The following is a 22085-nucleotide window of genomic DNA, read 5'->3' as shown; positions in this document are numbered from 1 at the left end:
GGGGGGGGGGGGGGGGGGTGGAAAGAACGCTAGAAGCTCAAAGAAGCTAAGCCAGCCCGGTACTGACCGGGCATAATTTGCAGGCGGTCAATTCCCTGGCGCTCGAAATCGGCGATTACCTCATACGCCCTCCGCTGCTTCTCGGGCGCCCAGCTCTGAATAATGTGCAAAATATCGATTCCTGATGGGTTTAAAGATTTAATTCTGACATACTCCTCATCGCCGAGCACAGATTTATGCATAGCAGCGAAATCAATGACGGGTACTGTGAGGGTTCCGTCCATGTCGAAGACCACCCCCCGGAGGCGCCCCCGGGGGGCAGAGACGGTAGAGGAGAAATTGGGCATGGGAAATGAATAGCGGTGCGGAGAAGAGGGGTGGTGGCATGATGAGTAAAGTGATAGCGTTGAGTGAATGGTGGAGAAAGCAGACAGGAGGAAGATCCGATTGCGGCCCGCAGCCCGACATATCGGGTTGAATACTGGGCTCAATTTCAAATTCAACCATCCTGATGACGACAACCTCATTATCCCCATTTTCCAGAAACTGGTGAAGCCGTTCTCAAATTAGGTCTTTTATCTCTATCATTTTTTAGAAATTCTGTACAAAATTAATATTTTTATCTCTAGTAGACTTTTAAATCTACTGGGTAAGATTATTTTTCAAACATTAATAATTAATAAGTGAGTAGATCCGAGTGATTATTACAAAAACACGGTTTATATTAGAGAAGTGTTAAAAAATCTGGTGATCCGAAGAACTCAATCAACTCAACTCAACACAAGTTAACCTCATTCTTTGTTGAAACAAAAGAGTCCACTTCGAATTGAATCACCCCGTCCTAGACTTATACTTCTTTGGAGATGCCCATTGGTTTGGGTGCGTTGTTGTCTGAAGAACGCTAGAACCTCACAACAAGACTATACAAAACAATTTAGAAATCGAGTTGTGGTCAAGGAGCATTTTGAGGCGACTTAGACATTTTAGTTTTCTTTATCACACTAGTATTGCTTTAGCATTAAAAATGCATTTTAGTCACGTCTGAACTTTGTCAATTCATCAACTATGAAAGTATCGTTTGTTCTTTAGACCCTCCCTTTTTATATTTAACAATTGGGGGTAATACCTAAACATCAACCTCTACGATACTTTCTTGTGAATGATTATTGACTCGATAGATTGAACTATTATAAGTTGATGATAACGTACTAGTAAAATAACACTTCAAAACAAAATAATTAGAATTCACTTTTAACGAGATTTGAGACACTAAACATTTAAACATTTAGTATGACAGAATCTTGCAGCATATATGACATAGAACAAATAAATGGAAAGAATATCAATTCTGAAGCTGAAGATATTAAACATGACAAAAGTGTACAATTAGCCCAAGTTGACAAATGAATGAAAGAATTTAAAGCGCAAGAACAAAGTCAAAATTGTTGAGCAAAGTTTCTGTTTAGTATATCTTACTTGACAAGCAGCCCATTGAATGAGTCATGAAGGTTTGAGCTTTAAAGCATCTACTCTTTGTCAATACTCTCAACTCCATGGTTCATCTTTTTTCCTTTGCAGCCAATTAAGTAATTCTGTCGAAATCAAGCAGAGAATCAAATGAAAAACGATGGAAAAATGATGTAACTAGTGGAGCATTTGGTTCAGGAATTTCGTCGAACAGTTTGGATGCAACCACTTCCAGTGAACCATAAACATACCACTACAAATACGAATACGAGTCAACTTCAAGAATCAAACAGAAATTAAACCAAGCAGCTCATACAATAAATTCAGGACTAATTTCAGCGATTTTCTTTGCACGATGGATTAGAAACCAAACAATCTTAAAAAAAAAAAAAAAACTAAAATGTTTATATTGAAAAATCGAATTACGAGAGTCAAACCAAAGTAAAAGTAATTTGGAGGCTTAAGATTCGGAAAGTAAACTACAACTCACGATCAAATTTGCTAACCTTCTTCATCGCCACCGGCCCTCGGCTGCTACGGCAGCATTGCCAGAGTTTGCAGGCGGAGCTACCGCTCACAGTTTACACGATTTTTGTGGGTCGAAATATGTTTCTGGTTTCCATTTTTTTTTTTTAATAAATCTTAATTTCAAACTAACATTCAAATTATTTGCTCAATAGTTTTAACTTCATCCTTTTAAATTTTAAATTTTTAAATTTGATTTGTATCTAATAATTCTTTCCATTTAAAAAAAATACTTTTTAATTATTTAAATTTAGAAAATAATTAAAAAATCTCTCCACTTTCAATTTATTTTTCAAAATAACTTATTAACTTTAAAATATATATAACAAATATAAAAATCTAATAATTATTTTACAAGCGCTATGGAGTGCTGAGGATCATTACCAGTGAGTCCCGCATTGGCTAATTTAGAGAATAATCATGGATTTATAAGTGAGAAATACTATTTCCATTGATATGAGACTTTTTTGAGAAGCCCAAATCAAACTCACGAGAGTTTATGCTCAAAGTGGACGACATGGAGAGGGTTTACTCCTACTCCAACCAATGCCCACGGTGACTAGTTTTGATACCATTTGTAACAGCTCAAGTCCACGACTAGTAAATTTTATTTTTTCCTCGGGCTTCCTCTATGTGTTGAGTCATTGTTTCACACAGTATCACAGTCGTGTTGTGAAGTCTCGATCTATTGTAATTTGTTTTAAAATAATAACATTATTATTAATAATTAAAAAAAAAAAACTATGGGCAGAAATGAATTATTTATATTTTAAATAAAATTTATTATTAAAATAGGTTTTTGAAAATCGGATCGGTTGACTTTGACTTTAAATTCATGACATCACATAAACGTATTGAATGAGTTAAGTATTTGATTCTTTCCAAATATACTTTTAAAAAAAATAAGATTCCTTATAATAAAAATAATAATAGAAACAAGATTCCTTATAATAAAAATAATAATAAATGCAAGATTCCAATAATGTTACTAATTATTCAAACTTCACGTCCACGTCACTAATTGACAGCTCTCTTCAAAAGGCTTTATTAAATAATTCATAATTAAATCACTCTTTATATTTATATTTTATTTCATGTAATTTCGTATAATTTCAGTAAATCTTAAGTTTAATAATTCTACTTTTAAATTTGAAGTTAATTTTTATTTTAATTTGTTAATAAAAATAATAACTACATAAATTTCAATTAAGCCTAAATCATTTAATATTTAGATTGATTATCTAAAAAGTATTAATTTTTTTTAGAGAAAAAAAAATACACAAATGAGAAGGCATAATTACGTTAAATCGCTTAATTAGTGATAATAAATTTTGTTATTTAATAATTAGAGTTGACCAATTTATATCTATTGATTCACGTAAATTTTTTTAATTCATTGATATTTATTATTCTTCACTTGTATATAATTTTTATTATTTCAATATGTTATTTTAAATATATACTCGTCTTTGTCTATTTTATTTTAAAATATAATTTTGATATACATTTAAAGTAATATTTACATGCTGTATCTCACCACGTGAGATCTATATTGGTTGGAGAGAAAACAAAACATTATTTATAAAGGTGGAAACCTCTCCTCAATAGACATATTGGTCATACCCAACGGACAAGAACATATCATATCTAATAGCAGGGAACTTAGAATGTTACAATATTCGACATTTTGGGTCATTTCAATTTCTTTATTTGCACTAATAATTGACGAGGCTAATATAATTATTTTCCCTTTTTAGCTTATTAAAAATGGAAGTAAAAAACAATTTTTTTGGAATTACATTTGTTTTTATGACAAAGAAAGTAAAATAAAAATTAATGAATTTTACCCATAAAAACCCTAAAATAACAATTTTGTTTATGGTTGAAACAAAATACTAATAATAATATTCCCTTTTTGCATTTTCATTTTTTAATAAATTTCAAGAATTATTTTTACCCAAGACAGGAGTAATTTCTTTGTCTCACAATTTTGGGTTGGATAAGGTTTTCTAGTCATCGAGCTGTCTATTTCAATTTTGTACTCTCACAAGCAAAAATATAATATAACATTCAACCAATATAATTAATGTTAATATTATAATATAATTATCAATAATTTATTTATTATTATAATAATATATAATTGGACAGTTGGATGAATAATATAATTCTCGTCCCCATATTTATTAAAAATGTTTAATTCATTTATAAAAATTAAAATTTACTAAATAAACATGATTATTGTATTACTTATTTATAAATTTGTTCAAATTATTTTTATAAATTCATTTAGACAATTATTAAAATTCAAAATGGAAGGGTATATTATTCGTAATATATTTAATAATGAATAACAAATTATATTTATTTGATTAAATTTATTTTAAAAATGTAATAATTAATAAATAAAATAATAGTAATAATTAATTTTTAAGCTTCAGTATCGTAATAATATTATTTTTTTGAGAAATGAAATCATAATTTAATAATATTATTTTTTGAAAATAACGAAAATATAATAATTATTATTATTATTTTTTTTTTTTCACAGAAATCACATATTTGCAATATAATTTATTTGATTATTCTACGTCCGCTACCTATCCGTCCTATAAATGAGGAGCAATAGCATAACCGAAGTGCCATATCTTCTGTGCCCTTTCTTCTTCCTCTAAACAATGGATTCAGGGTTCTGCGCCGGCCATCTCGCGGAGCTCTTAGGTCCCAACACCACCAACGCCACCGGCGCTGCAAATTTCATCTGCGACCAATTTACCACCATCACCAACAACTTCTCCGACACCAAAAAAGCCCTCGATAACACCTACCTTCTCTTCTCCGCCTACCTCGTCTTCTCTATGCAACTCGGCTTCGCTATGCTTTGCGCCGGCTCTGTCCGCGCCAAGAACACCATGAACATCATGCTCACCAACGTCCTCGACGCCGCCGCTGGAGGCCTCTTCTACTACCTCTTCGGCTACGCATTTGCCTTCGGATCCCCTTCCAATGGCTTCATCGGCCGCCATAACTTTGGCCTTAGTTCCTTCCCTACCTCCACCGCTGATTACAGTTTCTTCCTCTACCAGTGGGCGTTTGCGATTGCCGCCGCTGGGATTACCAGTGGATCTATCGCTGAGCGGACTCAATTTGTCGCTTATTTGATTTATTCCTCTGTTTTGACTGGATTTGTTTATCCGGTGGTTTCTCACTGGTTCTGGTCTCCTGATGGTTGGGCTGGGGCTATGAAATCGGGAGGCGGATTGTTGTTCGGATCGGGAGTAATCGATTTCGCTGGCTCCGGCGTCGTCCATATGGTTGGGGGAATTGCAGGTCTGTGGGGCGCGTTGATCGAGGGGCCGAGAATCGGTCGATTTGACCACACGGGCCAGTCCGTAGCTATGCGAGGGCACAGCGCGTCTTTAGTCGTGCTCGGAACTTTCATGCTCTGGTTCGGATGGTACGGTTTCAATCCAGGTTCGTTCGCGAAGATTCTCGTCCCGTACACCACCGGGAACTTCTACGGCCAATGGAGCGCCGTCGGACGGACAGCGGTTACCACCACACTCGCCGGATGCACAGCGGCACTCACCACACTCTTCGGGAAGAGATTCCTCTCAGGACACTGGAACGTGACGGACGTTTGCAATGGACTCCTCGGCGGATTCGCCGCCATCACAGCCGGCTGCTCCGTCGTCGAACCGTGGGCGGCAATCATCTGCGGCTTCGTAGCCGCCCTCGTACTAATAACCTGCAACCACATCGCCGAGAAAGCGAAGTACGACGATCCGCTAGAAGCCGCCCAGCTTCACGGCGGCTGCGGCGCGTGGGGAGTGATATTCACAGCACTATTCGCAACCAAGGAGTACGTGACGGAGGTGTACGGTGGATCTCAACGACCTTACGGACTCCTAATGGGCGGCGGCGGGAGGTTACTTGCAGCGCATTTGATACAGATTGTGGTGATCGTAGGGTGGGTGAGCGGGACGATGGGGCCATTGTTCTTTGTTCTTCACAAACTGAAGCTTCTGAGAATCTCTAGTGAAGATGAAATGGCGGGGATGGATCTGACCCGCCATGGGGGATTTGCTTACACATATCATGATGAAGATGAAGCGCAGAAAAGGGGGATTCAATTGAGCAGAGTGGAACCAAGATCTGCAACCCCCATTGGACACTAAATTTCTCCGGTAGTTCAGTTTTGAATTTTGCTGCAAAATTTGGTGGATTTTAATTGCTTAGTTTTAGTTCTTGGCAACAAGTTTGTATATGGGGAAATGACAATGAAGACTCAAAATTTGTGTCAATGTGCTTTCTTTATCTCCTCTACCATATTAATTAATGTATATATTCTTCCGGCTATAATCTATATATCACATCAAATCTATATCTCCACAACCGTATGATATTGTCTACGATAATCTCTCACGACTTTGCTTTGGGCTTACCTCAAAAAGCCTCACGAGAGAGTATTCTTTGTTTATAAACCCATGATGATTCCATAAATTAGCAGATGTAAAATTTTATAATCAAACACCTCCCTCGAACAAAGTACGTCTTAATCGAGGCTCGACTCGTTTGGAGTCTTAGTCTCGACTCATTTGGAGTCTTAGTCATTTTTTACTTCCTTGGAGGAGTTTTTACTTCCTTCGAGGAGGCTTGACTCCTTTTCTTTTGAAGTCGTTTGTTTGACATTTGAGGATAAAAGTCTAGCCTCGGGCCGTACTCGGAAGGAAAATAAAAGTCTAGCCTCGGGCCGTACTCGGAAGGAAAAGTCTAGCCTCTGTTATAGTTGATATCAGAATAAGACATGATCGGTGTGCCAACTAGAGAGAAGGAAAATAATAATTGTTTATTTGATTGTTTTTTTACGGATGGAAAGAGTAAAGAAGATTTATACTCATTAGTAAAAAAATAATAATAATAATAATAAATAAATATTGTTAGTTTGAAATATTGAATTTTAAATTTTTAGGAAATAATAAGTTATATTATATTTATAAAATATTATTTAATTTGTATTAGTAATTTTCATTAAATTTTCTATTAAAAAATTTGAATAATATTATATTATATATAAATAAAGAAAATAAATAAATAAATAAATAGGAAATTGGCGCATTCATTAAATTCGAGTGCCCATACAGCTGTAAAAAGTTTGGCCTGTATAATCTGAACTGTCGTTGCGATAAATTTCCAAGGTTGAAGGAAATTCGGTATAATTAATATAAGAAAACGTGGCGTATCGTGATAGGCTAAGATGTTTCAGAGCTGGCATTTCTCTTATGGCTTATAAATTTGTTTTTCTTATTTAATTATTTTAGGAACCAACCCAATCCCATTCTCTTTATATCTTTATAAGGAATATTTTTTAAACCAAATTTAATATAAAAACAAAGTTAGATTCTTAGATTCCTGGTAGGAATATAAAGATACAAAAGTTGTTGATACACGATAATTTCACTATAACTCAATTGATTAAGACGTATATCGAAAGTTCACATCTTCAAAATCTCGGTTACATTACGGAGAGTTGGGCTCATGAATGAACAATTCGAAAGTTTCAGTGGAGTAATTTACTACATATACTATGAGCAACGTAATTCTTGATATAAGGTTAGTAAGAACCTAAGCCCACCACTAGCAAATATTGTTTTATTTAACCTTTTCTTTCGAGTATTTCCGAGAGATTCCCAATTCTTTATAAGGAATGTTTCATTCTCTTCTTTCAACCAACGTGAGATCTGACAGAGTCAAATGTTTGAATACCCAGATACTCTAATCTTGATTCAGCTAGTTAAAGTGGCTAATCAACCAACAAATTGAAAAATCTTATATTAAAAAATTTACAAGCTAGACTCTAAACCCTAAAATTATTGAAACATGTCCATTTGAGCGTGATTTAACTAGGTAATTAAAATATACATCATCGACGAAGAGATAAGAGGTTTGAATTTTTCACCGTAAATAAAAATTTAAGCATTTATGGAGGAATATTTTTGTTACTAAATTCAAGAGGCCTAACATTTAGGTAAAATTGGCATTTTCCTAATTTAGCTTTGGCAGAATGTTTTTTTATTTTTTATATTTTTTATTATATATATATATATATATTATTGTATAGTTGTATGGGGGGGACCCACTTTTCAAAACTGAATTAATTACACAATGCCAAATAAATAATAAATAAAACAACTTATATTAGGCGTTCAATAATGGAAAAAAATAAATAGGAGTCTGTTAATTAATATAAATTGGAGAGAAATTAAAATTTCCAATATTAAGAAAGAAATAAGATAATTTTCTAATTATATTTTAATACATTAAACCACCACTAAATTTGAAATTTAAGTTGATAAATTAGAATAAAACTAACCTTTAATTAACAAATAATTAGGAAAACATATTATTTTATATTAAAAAAATTTATGTTATATTTATTTTTAAACACTTATTATGCATTAGAAAAAGAAATGCCCATATATTTCATATCATTTTTATCCTTATGGTTTAAAATTTATTTCATCTTAGTCGTTACATTTTTAAATATTATTTTATAAAATCTAATAAAATAATAATAATAAATCTATTGTACGTGGAGGATATTAGATAAAACGTCACCGTTTTGGATATTGGGGCCGGTGGAAAAAGGGCTTTTTTGTTCACGGGCAATAATTGAGGGCCACAAAAGAAAAAAAGTATTAATAGAAGGGTTAAAAGGCAAAAAAATGAAAGGGATCTCTCTCTCCACACGTCTCCTTTATGAATCACATGTTTAAGCATGGGCATTTTTTTATAATAATTTATTGAAAATAGAAAATTAAATTAATAATTATTAAAATAAACTTTTATATCATATTTTAAAATTAATTAGTTTATAAGCGGATGGTTGAATTAACAAGATTTTAGCTTTAGTGTCAATTTTATATAATATATTTATTTTGTAATTAAATGAAAACATATGAGAATACATGTTTTATTATTATTTTTAAATATATATTTAACGAATTTTTAAATAAAAAATTATGGGAGATTAAAATTTTAAGATTTAGAGCTTTTTTTTTTTCTATTTTTTATTTTGCTTCAAAATTAAGTGAAAATTTTAATATATATTTTTTTTTAAAAAAAGCAGAGGAAGTACACGTAACACGCAAGTGGCCAACGTGTCAATAAGAAAGAGGTTTTGAAAACCAAGCTGGAAAGCCGATTTCTTGGAAACTTCTAGTAAGGGAAAATCTCACCGTCCATCTTCACGTGCATCGAGTGATCGCTGCCGTCGCCTACTCCATTGGCCCGCGTTGCCGCCACGTGTCTTGAGCGACACGTGTTGCAATATTGACGGGTTAATACTAGATTTCTCTTTATCCGACATGAACGCTATATATATATATGTGGAACCGATTGAGCCTTGGAGTAAGAAATTTCAAATTGCCGTACACGAATCTAAAAGAACAAGAACGGATTACGAGTTTCTTCCTTGTTCGTAGAGATTAGAATTTAGATTTTGGTTTCCAGTTGAATTTGATTTAACTTTCTCGTTTGATTTTATTGGATATGGCGTTCAGCATCACTCATCAGATTGGAGCGCTCGCCGGAACGCCGGTGACTTCAGAAATGAGTAACGGCGCGTCCGGTGAAGCGACAGCGGCTGTGAATGCGGCGGTGTTGAGGAAGTCACCGGCGTCTACTCTAAGATGCAGAGTGCAGAGGACGGACGGAGTAGATGCGCTATCGCCGCCATTGAGTCCGTGCAGATCGCCGGTGCTGGGAGGGATACGGCCAGATTTGTCGGTGGCGTGCCAAGCATTTGCGACGGAGGTGGCGGCTCCGACGGAGGTGAAGGAGTACAAAGAAGGAGGTGAGAGAGGGAAGGGGAAAGGAGTTCCGGTGTACGTGATGATGCCGTTGGATAGCGTGACGATGGGGAATACGGTGAATCGGAGGAAGGCGATGAACGCGAGTTTACAGGCTCTGAAAAGCGCCGGAGTGGAGGGGATAATGATGGATGTGTGGTGGGGATTGGTGGAGAGAGACTCGCCTGGTTCGTACAACTGGGGCGGCTATACAGAGCTCTTAGAAATGGCCAAAAAACACGGCCTCAAAGTCCAAGCCGTTATGTCCTTTCATCAATGCGGAGGCAACGTTGGGGACTCCGTCACGTAAGCGCCTTTACCTTTTTCCATCTTCGTTTACTTTTCAAGATTCGTATAATAACAGTTTAGTTAGGCATTTGCTAAGTGTTTGCTGGGGAAGGAACTCTTCGCCAAACTGGTAACGTTAATCAATCGCCATTGAGCCTGAAGATTGAACTTCCATGGATCCTGTTATCGTTCATATTTAGCTTTAATCTACTCAGTTCCTTTATTGTGTACTTTCCCCTTAGTTCATGAACAGTAAATTATCTGAGCCAGAAATTGACTTGGAATTAGGGCACTCGATAGAGGAAAATATGAAGTTTAGATATTAGAACATATATTTAGCCCATTGGATTTGGTATGATCAATCTAGGAATCCACTGCTCCTTGGCTGGGAATGTGTCACACTTCTGTCTTCTGCAGTGCTAATTGTTGGGGGAGATTTGGAAATGATATGGTGTTCTTTCTTATCTGTATGCAGTATTCCTTTACCTAAATGGGTAGTGGAAGAGATTGATAAAGATCCAGACCTTGCGTACACTGATCAATGGGGGAGAAGGAATTATGAATACATATCATTGGGATGCGACAACCTCCCTGTTCTTAAAGGCCGAACGCCCGTCCAATGCTATGCAGATTTCATGCGTGCTTTCAAGGAGAATTTCAAGCACCTTCTTGGTGACACCATTGTGGTAAAATCCTCGTTCATTTCCATCTGCTTTATCTGGAACTTGTTTATATGAAATGGCTTTCTTGATTGATGTGAACAGTAGCTGAATTGTCTGGATTTTGTTGTTTTGGTTTAGGAAATTCAAGTGGGAATGGGCCCTGCTGGTGAGCTCCGTTATCCATCCTACCCTGAGCAAAATGGAACATGGAAATTTCCAGGAATTGGTGCCTTCCAATGCTTTGATAAGGTAGCTTTAACTTCCTGCCTCTTCATCTTCTGCAGAAGATAGTTATTGTTTCGCTTGTTATTAGGAATTGAACATGTTAAATATGGTTTGTTTTCCAAGCAATACTGATGTTATTAGTTCTTGAGTTTGGTGTTTGAGTTTGGAATATATAGTTATTGACTACAAATCTTGTCCATTTTAAGCGTAAGCTTTCTTGGCTTTGCTTTTAGTCTTCCCAAAAGGGAAGCATTCCCTAAATTAGTCAATGTGGGACTCCCTCCCAATAATCCTCAGCAATCCTCCCCTCGAACAAAGTACAACATAGAGCCTCCCTTAGGCATATGGAGCCCTTGAATAGTCTCCCTAGGCTCTACTCCTCTGGTATCATGTTAAGAACCATGACTCTCCACAATGGTATGATATTATCTACTTTGAGTATAAGTTCTCGTAGCTTTGATTTGGGCTTCCCAAAAGGCTTTACTTATAAATCCATGATCATTCCCTAAATTAGTCAATAGGCCTTACTTATAAATCCATGATCATTTCCTAAATTAGTCAATGTGAAACTACCTCCCAACTATCCTCAAAATTGTTTGATCAGTTTTAGTGTAACATTTGTGTTGGTATGTGCAGTACATGCTTAGTAGTCTAAAAGCTGCTGCTGAAGCTTTTGGTAAACCTGAATGGGGAGTTACAGGCCCAACTGATGCCGGAAGCTACAACAACTGGCCAGAAGACACCCCATTTTTCCGTAAAGACGGTGGTGGCTGGAACTCGACTTACGGCGAGTTCTTCCTCTCCTGGTACTCCCAAATGCTGTTAGCTCATGGCGAGAGAATCCTCACGGCGGCCACTTCAACCTTTGAGAACACTGGCGTCAAGATATCAGTGAAGATTGCCGGAATCCATTGGCATTACGGGCACCGTTCACACGCCCCTGAGCTCACAGCAGGCTACTACAATACCCGATTCCGTGATGGATATCTCCCAATTGCTCAAATGCTTGCCCGCCATGGCGCCATCTTCAACTTCACCTGCATTGAGATGCGCGACCACGAGCAGCCACAGGACGCCCTCTGTGCCCCTGAGAAGCTGGTCCGGCAGGTAGCTCTAGCCACCCACAAAGCCCAAGTCCCTCTTGCAGGGGAAAATGCTCTGCCACGCTATGATGAGTCCGCCCATGGGCAGATCTTGCAAGCTTCCTCCTTCATCGGCGAGGGTGATTCAGAGGAGGCTGAGATGTGTGCGTTCACATATCTGAGAATGAATCCACACCTGTTTGAGGCAGAGAATTGGAGAAGATTTGTGGCGTTTGTGAAGAAGATGAAGGAAGGGAAGAACCCAGACAAGTGTTGGGAGCAGCTGGAGAGGGAAGCTGAGCATTTTGTTCATGTTACTCAACCTCTAGTTCAAGAGGCTGCTGTTGCCCTCATGCACTAGAACAAAAAGGAAGGTTCGTTATTATAGTGGTTTTGTGAACTCCATAGTTGATGAACAGGTTCAACAATGGCGGCTTGGTCTGGTCTGGTCTCAGCTCTGCGTTTTCTGTAGCTCTCTGGTTTTTAGTATGATGTAGCTATGGAAAAAAGAGGAACTCCTTGTAATTTCTGTCCTCAGATTTCTATATTAAAACCATATCTGTAATCTTAACTTTTAGCTAATTTCTACTTTATTGACGTCTTCCACTTTTAATATTTTATAGATAAATAAAATTTATCATGGACTAAATATTTTTTTTTTTTATCAAATTTTGTTACCGTTAATTTAAACATGGCTCACACATTAATGTCATTGAGTCACAAGTTGCTCTCCATTTAAACGACAATAATAAAAAATATTATGGTCGTGAGATTGTTTGAAATGGGGAGCACATGAGGTGCAACGGGTGAGGTCCAAATCCACAACGCTTTATCACGAGGCTCTCATTTTCTCTTTGGTTGCAACTTACAATTTTCTTTCATATGTGTCTTGTGATGGTCTTCACTTTTACCATCCTTTGAAGTTTTCAAAGGAAAAAATGCAACTTTTTCGAGTTAAATTATGATTTTAGTTTTTTTTTTTTTTTAAATTTAATGTTCTAATGCTACATCAATGTGAATGAACATTTGACGGGGTAATATCATACTATATAGATATTCATGAGATTCACGACGTTTGTGTTTGTATACATATATGAAATCTTGGTGTTCAAAGTTGAAGTCTTAGTGAATCGAGCTAAGGTGGGAGCACTTACCAAGTGATTTCACTCTACTACTATCACTAAACTACGTGGTTCTTAGGTTTGATCGGATATTATTGATGGTTTAGAAGAATAAATATTTTACGAAAATAATAACCACAACAATTCCAGACAAGACAAACCCTAATTCGTGATGATTTGAAGAATGTGCAGGAAGAAGAAGAAATAACCCTTTGTTGGAGAAGAAGATATCCATTGATATCTCTCTTGTTTTGGCACACCCTCTTAGGAGCTTTGGATTAAGAACAAATAAAAGGGGTTGTAATTGTGAGAGCATAGATCCAATACAAAGAATGAGAAGAAGCTAAGGATGATACGTGTAAATCTTGATATCTACAATACAATTTGGCAAAGGAATAATGGTTTCTCTCTTCCATTTCTCAAATCTCAAGAACCCTAAATCCTACCTAACTTCACATTCCATTTCATCCCACACCAATACCAATACTTTCATTCATTAATACTCATTTCTTTTGTGGAATCCATGTTTCCATCTCGTATATCTATGAAACATAGCTGGAGGGTAGTGACAATGAATAGTAACAATAAAAGAGTAATTCATGTCATTTTTGATCTATCGGTAAGAATCTTCTACTAACTACAACTACGAGAGAGAAAAATACAGATAGTGAAAATTTTGGGTTTTAAGCTGTAAAAAATTTAGTAGTGGCCGAACTATTAGGGAACATGTATAACACTTCCCAGCTTCGTACACCCTATTTAATGTGATAACAAGATATGGTACTCGACCAAACTTAAACTTCAGATACTAAACACTAAGACTCTTTGAAATGAAACGAGTTGAAACTTGATATCAATAATGGTGTTCGATATTTTATCGGTTACGATTCTGAAAACCCTAATAATGAGTTGCATTTCATACCCATTTTATCTTACTAGAATCTACCTCAAACTTTATGTAAATTTTGGGAGGATGAAATGATGATGATTCTTTACTTGTTCTTCAAATCCCTAAAGCAAGCAAGCTACGGGTTATGAAAACTAAAGAAATTGAGAGGGTTAGAGCTGGACCCAAATCACTGACTAAAATATGTTTGCATGGAAAAGATACACAAATTGGTGAGAATAATGTGTACTCAATTCCCAAGTTTCCAATAATATTTTGCACGTGCATTTCCTCTTTTTTTTCAACTTTACTGATATAATATATTGCATATTTATTCTCATGTCTTGTTCTTCCATTTCTTGAAGTCTATAAGAAAGAAAAAAAAAAACGAACACCCTCGAAAACTCTCAAAATTACAATATTACCCTTATCCTTTTCGAAAATATAAGAGTGAAAATCATTGGGTACGTTGCATGAAAATTGAGACATGAAATAGTGCAACAATGACCTGTTTCATGTCACCACCAAATCGTACCCAAGTCCTAATTTCAACATTTTGACAGATACCCAAGTCTTAATTTCAACATTCTAATAGATTTTTAATTGAATTTGAAACGCTTACGATAAATCAAGAGTAATATTGCAATGTTTACGATAGATAATAGTAAAATTTAGTATTTTTTTTGCGTGTGTGGGTATTTTAGCCCACTTATTTAATTTTGTTCTTACACTAATTAACCTTATTCAAGCCAAAAATTGTAGAGATATTGTTGTGAATCAAAACTCAAGCAATTCCAATTCAACAAAGAACAAAGTTTTTGCATGTTGGCTTCAAATTCCAATAGAATTTCAATGAGCAACCCAAGGTGGAGAAAATTGAATCTCTAAAAAAAAAAAAAAGCCTCGATTTTGAGTAATCTTGAAATAATGATATGAAAATTTTACGCATTAATTCATAATCTCAAGTTGGTTCCTTGAGAGACTCTCCACAATATTTGGTCACTAAGTAGCCACCAAACCACACTTTATCCTTATCTTTTTATTCTCCTCCTAATATCTCATTACCTTCCAATTTTTTAACCAAAATCTCATTTGATAATCACTAAACATATGGGTTTGAATCAGACAAAATAAATGGTTTGGAGCTCAGAAGAAAGAGACCACAAAGTTTATAATTTTTTTTCCCCCAAATTTACATCACATGCTATTCTCTCTCATTTGGCCATAGACTCGTCTATTTAAGCCCTTCCAACGCCACCTTCCCCTTCAACTCTCTCCAACTTCAAAGAAGTGCATTACAGTCTCTTCAATTTGTTCTGTTTTCTCTTCACCTTTCCCTCCTAAGTCTTGTCTTAATAACAGAGAAATATAGATATGATGCATAGTACCTGTATCAGTATTCCTCCATTGCCTCAGACCATTGGTGGTAATGGCTTCTTTGATCACCGGTGCGTATGGGTCAATGGACCGGTGATCATCGGAGCAGGGCCTTCAGGATTGTCTGTAGCAGCTGCTCTAAAACAACAAGGTGTCCCCTTCGTTGTTGTCGACCGTGCCGACTGCATTGCCTCTCTTTGGCAGCACCGGACGTATGATCGTCTTAAACTTCACCTTCCAAAGAAATTCTGTCAGCTTCCTAACTTCCCTTTCCCTGAGGACTTTCCTGCATACCCTTCCAAGTTTCAGTTCATTTCGTACTTGGAATCCTATGCCAACCATTTTGATATAACCCCACGTTTCAATGAGACTGTGCAGTCAGCCAAGTATGATGAAACTTTTGGCCTCTGGCGAGTCAATACCCTTTCATTGAGTCCAAAGCCAACCCAAGTTGAGTACATTTGTCGGTGGCTTGTCGTCGCCACCGGCGAGAATGCCGAGAAGGTCATGCCGGAGTTTGAAGGGATGGAGGAGTTTGGTGGCCATGTTATGCATGCTTGTGAGTACAAATCCGGTGAGGCTTACCGTGGGAAACGGGTGCTTGTCGTCGGGTGTGGGAACTCTGGCATGGAAATCTCACTTGATCTTTGTAATCATGATGCCAAGCCATCGATGGTGGTTCGAAGCTCGGTGAGTCAACTTAAGTTACATCAAATAACTCAAACGAACTCCCCTCAAATGTAGACTAAGTGAAGTCTCAACTCTAAAAGCATTGGAACTTCTAAAAGTTTAAGCTTTTTATTTCAGTTCTATCAAAAGATGAAGCTTTCTGTGTCAAATTCACAGAATCATCCGCAACATTGAGCAATAACTTAGCAGTTACGCAATTTTTGTTGATCTGCAGGTTCATGTATTGCCAAGAGAAGTACTTGGAAAATCAACTTTTGAAGTAGCAAGTTCACTGATGAAATGGCTGCCACTTCATATAGTGGACAAGATGCTGTTGGCCATTGCCAGACTTGTTCTTGGGAACATTGAGAAGTATGGACTTAAAAGGCCATCAATGGGGCCTTTCCAGCTGAAGAATGCCACTGGCAAGACGCCAGTGTTGGATATTGGAGCACTGCAGAAGATAAAGGCCGGCGGGATCAAAGTGGTGGCCGGAATCAAAAAATTCCACCGAGGTGCGGTGGAGCTGGTCAATGGAGAAGTTGTGGAGATTGATTCTGTAATTCTAGCCACTGGCTATCGCAGCAATGTTCCATCTTGGCTCAAGGTAAGCAAGTTTTTTAACAAACTTCTGTAAGTTTTAAATTTGGAATTCTTTTTCCCTATTATGAATTGGGCTCTTGTTTTAAAGTTCCTTCAGTCCTTTCAAAATTGTATCCAACTTCGAGGGCTCCTCTGTCCTAAATGCTTTCTAAAACTATCAGTGTTTGATCGTACAGGAAAATGAGTTCTTTTCCAGTGATGGGATTCCAAAAAGTCCATTACCAAATGGGTGGAAGGGCAAGGCTGGACTTTATGCTGTTGGGTTCACAAGAAGAGGCTTATCAGGAGCTTCATTGGACGCCATTAATGTAGCTCAGGACATAGCCAAGAGCTGGAAAGAAGAAACAAAACAGACGAGCAAATCAGTGGCAGCTCGCCATAGAAGATACATCTCACATTTCTAACACAGAAGGACTGCCATTAGCTTGTGAAGAACAGTAGTCAACAAAACACAAATAAACAAGAATCCAAAAGGAACACATTAGAGTCCTCTCCCCCTCTAGGAAAATTCTAATACCCAACACAGCAAATAAAGGAAGATGATGCTCATTGTTTTTCTCTTTCTTTCCTATTGACTCTCTTTGTGGATCTACCTTGTAATTGTAATTGAAATCGTTCTTTCCTATCTGTTGTAAATCCAACATAAGGTGGACTACCTAGAAAGTGGTAAGAAATTTCAATTAATGGGCTCCACAGTGGATCCACAATGAGTCCAGGAACAAAAATGTGGCTCCTCAGGTCCATGATTCCCCAACATAACAAAAATCTCCACCAGGGGATGTCTTGGTCTCACAATGAAGAAAAAGGGTTTCAGGGTTTTCTGTCTACATGTTGCTTTGCACATGGTTTGAACAGAGAAGTCTAAACCTTATCTTAGTTACATGAGAAAACAAATCTCTCTGACCACTACAACTTTTTAACTGTAATAAAGTTCTCAACATTCAGACCAATCAGTACCTGCTAAGTGCTTATGCTCTTTCTCTTTACACTGCTTGAAATCAAGAATCCATATGCATTCTTTCCTCATTATACACCTAACTGAAATGTATAGCAAGCTAAACATCCAGAAGTCAGAGTCAATGTTCGGCTGTGATCTTGTAAGACAACAGCATAATGAAATGAGCTATAACAAAACAGGCTGCACATAAGGTTGACATTGTAAACTGGATGGTTTGTGTTCCAGAACAGAGTTTAAGACTAAGGATGTAACCGCCCAAGCCCAAGCCTAAACCCAAGCTCAAGCCCACTGCTAGTAGATATTGTTTATTTTGGCCCGTTACGTATCGCCATCAGTCTCACTGTTTTAAAACGCATCTACTAGGGAGAGGTATCCACACCCTTATAAAGAATGTTTCGTTCCCCTCTCCAACTAATGTGGGAACGAAGCATTCCTTATAAGAAACCTCTCTTTAGAAGACGCGTTTTAAAAACTTTGAAGGGAAACCCAAAAGGGGAAGTTCAAAGAGGACAATATTTGTTAGCGGTGGGCTTGAGCTGTTACAAAGAACAAGGACAAGACAATTCACCTGTGAGGAGGGTAATGGAGAAGACAACCCATATGACTCCCCATGCTGTTGGTGCAACCGAACATCGTGCTATAACTCCGTGGCCCATTTAAATGTTCTTCTTCAGCATCACAAACTCAAAACTTTGCAGAATGAATTTGTAATTCGACCTGATCATGGTCCTTCATGACATGTTACCTGCATCAGTTTGGAACATAGGTCAGTCAAGTAGACATTAATGTTCTAGTTTATAGCAACACATGAAGCCTACAGCATGAAAATCCAAACCTGCAGTCTTTGTCAAAATCCCACTAGAGTTTCCAATGTTCTCACACCAACCATGCGACCTCTGACAGAGACATCAAAGGGAAGAAAACACATGGGGTAGTAAATACCCATAACAGTTTCCTAGTTCTTCATCAAAAGCCATCTATTCATGTTATAAATGATAAATAAACACAGTTGAGATTATGATGGTAAGTGAAAAATTTACAACTACCAGTACAAAATTCAGGAGTCCAAGGAAATACTCGCACGGTTTAGAAACCATGGTATTTTCTTCATATACCTTAAGGTTCCATTAATTTTATTAAGTTTCTCATTTATTGTGAATTGAACCCTTTTAAATGAAATGGATAGAGTGCTAATAATGAATTATTGGAGAATATTTTCCTCCCATGTTTTCTCCCTTAAACCCTTTTAAATTTTCATCCCAACTCCTAACCTTTTAGTTTATTTCTCATTTAGTATAATGACAATCATCTTCCAAAAAAGTTGCATTACGCTATCAAAATGAAATTCTTTAAAAAGAAAGTCCTTCATCTTCCAAAACATTGCATTGAAATTGGTGCAAACGCTCATTACTACATTTAGTTGCCTAATCCTGAAAAAACTACTTCTAACTAAATGAGTTGAGACAAACTTTTAGTCTCTTACAGTCGAATGAGATTCAACAAACAGCCCATAGAAAGAGGTGGATGATCAGGGATTGAAATGAGAGAAAAGTAGTGGAACCAAGATTTCACAGCAAGAATCTTGAAGTTCCACGACAGTTTTCCATGATCCGTTTGTGACTTCTGATTTTGTGCAACCAAAAGCAAGAAAACCAGTAATATAAGTGCAAGTGCCATCTGTCTCTGAACAGTGTGATTACTTTGAGTTGGAAAGTATGCGATCAATTTCACCCTTCTGGTTGTACAAATCCACTAACTTTTTAGCATATGTAGGTTCGTGCTTATCAGCTCTGCAGTCCATAAATCATCATCAAAAAGAGGACAAGGAAACAAAATTAAACGAGTCCTTCACACACGGCTTAATCCGTTTTTTACCTTTGTTTTCCCCATTTTCGGGTGACATATAAATGGTTCCGGATGGTATGGTAATCCAGTGAATAACGAGCAAATTCCAGACCTTTAGGGCCAATCTAAAGAAAAAAACAAGATAATGAAGTTTCTGCATATACTTTATTGTAAGTGCATCATAGATCGATGAATACTTACATTTCTGAAAATTGGTAGTTTATTTTTTCAGAAAAAGGAATGTATATATCAAGGGGAAATTTTACCAAGTTCAGAAAAAACGCAATGATGTTCCCAATAAATTTTGGAGCAGGCTGTGACGGACCTTTCCCTGAGAGTAAGAACGCAAGTATATAAATCAAAGGTCATAGAAGCCTGCCATGACTCGTAGTTAAAGAAGAAATTCTAACTAGCACGCTCATTAGCAATTACAGAGAAAAGCAGGTACTATATGGAGCGTTCAGAACAAAGCTAGGAAATTCTGCTTTTCCATGATTTTAAAGAAATGACAAGGAACATAATCTGACTATCTCCGAAATGAAAATAATTAGGGACTGGGAAGTTCTTGAGCCCATTACAGGAGGATAAATTATTAATATAATAGCAAAACGGATTGCTCCAAATAGATTAGACAGTACACTACAACACAATAACATTTGAATGAAAATTGATTTTAAAGTAAGTCTGAATAATAAACAAATTAGAGTACAAAATTAGAACTTAAGTTTGAGAGATTGTAAGGATGTAGCCATACATACCCAGCTTAGCATCGTCATCTGCCTTCACAGTCTCCATAACTAAAGGTCTTCGATTACCCTGAGCCCAGAATAATTTTCTTGTTTATATATGCAATGCTTACTTATTAAAGAAGATATAGGAAGGCAAGAAATTTACCTCGCTAATTGTTGGTGTAATTTCCAAGTACTGTTCCACTAATCCCAGCATCTCTCTACCACGCTCATTTCTACGATGTTAAGGATACAGCAATAATGAAATGTTAGAATGCCTACTGAATACTAATACTAAATAGTCTCTAGTAACATGGCAAGGCATGGAAGGTACAGAGAACCTAAATGATAATATTACCTAACAGTAATATACTGTGGATGTTGAGGTACAGAGAACCTAAATGATAATATTACCTAACAGTAATATACTGTGGATGTTGGGTCATGCTGACTCCAGAATATTTTGGCACACCCATGTATCCAACAACCAGATCCTGAAAATTTTAGACCATTAATCAAAGATGAAGTCAAACAGAATTTTGTTTGTATCTGAGCAGCATTATAGTAACACGTGTAAAGAATAAGTTAACCTTTAATAGTGTGTCTGAGATCAAGCTCACTTAAGGAAAGACTAACCATCAATTAATTTGAAAAAAAAAATTAACATTTCAAATTTAATGTATCCATGAGACATTAACTTTTAGATCTAAACTAGATTAAAATTTAAATCTTTCAAGTCAGGGAACTTATTCATGGCAAACCTGACGGACGAAGATGGGTGTGGCAAATGGAAATGGATGATTTAGTAACTCTTTCAAGGCCTTGAGAGTGGAACCATGCCAGAATTGTTTTGACGGAAAAAAGAAAAACACGCGTACACCATAAAATAGTGTTTGTATCTGTGGCCAAGAGTGTACCCACCATTTGCCTTCAGCTATCGACTAGGTTTTGAATTGTTAGGCATACATTCTTGACTGGCCTAAGTTTATCGCTGGCAATAATTTTGGGAGACCAATTTCAATTTTGTTTTTTTTATTTTTATGATGAAAATGATATTATATTTCCTCTATATACATGAATCAATTACAAGGTATTCTTATGTCAGAGAAAGTTACTAACAACAAAATGTATGAAAATGCCGCACCATGTTCAAATAAAGACCATGAAGTACAATGATATGTTGGTATTATAAGTACAAATATATGCACCCCTTGCTAACTAAAGGAGAACGAAATTTTTTTATATAAGTAGAAAATTACATGGCAATCATATTAAGTTGGATGAGTAGAAATACTGACCGCTAGAGCATTTGTATAATCAAAACAACTGCAATGCAAACCAAAACTCAGTTAGATAATAACTTCAGAAGAGTGAAGAAAAGACAACACTAGGAAAGGTAACTAACCATAAGTCAAACGTGATGCAAATTTAAAACGTTGTATTTTAGAGAAGTAGATTATTCTGTACATTAAAGAATAGTTTTTATGTTCCATATTTAATTCAAAAGTAGTCATCCATATCTACAAAAGTGAAGAAAATATGTAGAAACTGTGTTCATCAGGACAAAATTCAAAATTAGGAAACTTACTTTTGAGTACCCCAAAAAAGATATAAATAAATAAATCGTCCTAGTGTTGTTTTCCCTTCACAAAATTCTTTATTTTTTCTTAAAACAAGGATCATACATAATGTCAATTTTGTGGAGTATATTTATCGCTGTCTCTTATAATAAAATAAAATAAAAAACAATTTTGTGGGCATATTGGGTTTTTTTTTTTTTTTTTTTTTTTTTTTTTTTT

The 22085-nt window shown here is 36.2% G+C and overlaps 5 protein-coding genes across 5 annotated transcripts in view; 3 read left to right on the top strand and 2 right to left on the bottom strand.

Moving 5' to 3' along the window:
- Nucleotides 1-551, bottom strand: part of LOC111432183 (haloacid dehalogenase-like hydrolase domain-containing protein At2g33255) — a 3322-nt gene extending 2771 nt beyond the window's left edge. The window contains exon 1 of the mRNA XM_023069023.1: nt 68-551. Within this exon, the coding sequence (XP_022924791.1) occupies nt 68-536 (469 nt within the window). The 5' untranslated portion in view covers nt 537-551. The remainder of the gene's footprint in view (nt 1-67) is intronic.
- Nucleotides 552-4614: 4063 nt separating this feature from the next.
- Nucleotides 4615-6305, top strand: LOC111431809 (ammonium transporter 1 member 1-like). The gene has a single exon (XM_023068515.1). The coding sequence runs from the start codon at nt 4671-4673 to the stop codon at nt 6168-6170; it is 1500 nt and encodes a 499-aa protein (XP_022924283.1). The 5' UTR covers nt 4615-4670; the 3' UTR covers nt 6171-6305.
- Nucleotides 6306-9407: 3102 nt separating this feature from the next.
- LOC111432184 (beta-amylase 1, chloroplastic-like) lies at nt 9408-12712 on the top strand. Its single transcript, XM_023069024.1, has 4 exons — nt 9408-10148; nt 10606-10816; nt 10931-11041; nt 11654-12712. The coding sequence occupies exons 1-4, from the start codon at nt 9544-9546 to the stop codon at nt 12458-12460; spliced, it is 1734 nt and encodes a 577-aa protein (XP_022924792.1). The 5' UTR covers nt 9408-9543; the 3' UTR covers nt 12461-12712.
- Nucleotides 12713-15345: 2633 nt separating this feature from the next.
- LOC111432019 (probable indole-3-pyruvate monooxygenase YUCCA7) lies at nt 15346-17535 on the top strand. Its single transcript, XM_023068810.1, has 3 exons — nt 15346-16173; nt 16388-16759; nt 16932-17535. Exons 1-3 carry the CDS (start codon nt 15481-15483, stop codon nt 17157-17159), a joined length of 1293 nt encoding a protein of 430 aa, XP_022924578.1. The 5' UTR covers nt 15346-15480; the 3' UTR covers nt 17160-17535.
- Nucleotides 17536-19061: 1526 nt separating this feature from the next.
- The window catches only part of LOC111432016 (7-hydroxymethyl chlorophyll a reductase, chloroplastic), a 7313-nt gene continuing 4289 nt past the window's right edge, over nt 19062-22085 (bottom strand). Inside the window, exons 13-19 of the mRNA XM_023068808.1 lie at nt 21585-21612; nt 20701-20780; nt 20453-20522; nt 20317-20374; nt 19825-19889; nt 19589-19683; nt 19062-19503 (exon numbers count right to left, since the gene is read on the bottom strand). Coding sequence (XP_022924576.1) covers nt 19410-19503; nt 19589-19683; nt 19825-19889; nt 20317-20374; nt 20453-20522; nt 20701-20780; nt 21585-21612 — 490 coding nt within the window. The 3' untranslated portion in view covers nt 19062-19409. The remainder of the gene's footprint in view (nt 19504-19588; nt 19684-19824; nt 19890-20316; nt 20375-20452; nt 20523-20700; nt 20781-21584; nt 21613-22085) is intronic.

Source organism: Cucurbita moschata, unplaced genomic scaffold, assembly GCF_002738365.1.
Source record: "Cucurbita moschata cultivar Rifu unplaced genomic scaffold, Cmos_1.0 Cmo_Scf00037, whole genome shotgun sequence".
Taxonomy (NCBI): Eukaryota; Viridiplantae; Streptophyta; class Magnoliopsida; order Cucurbitales; family Cucurbitaceae; genus Cucurbita; species Cucurbita moschata.
The sequence above is the reverse complement of the archived record's forward strand: the minus strand, read 5'-3'. Positions and strand labels throughout refer to the sequence as shown.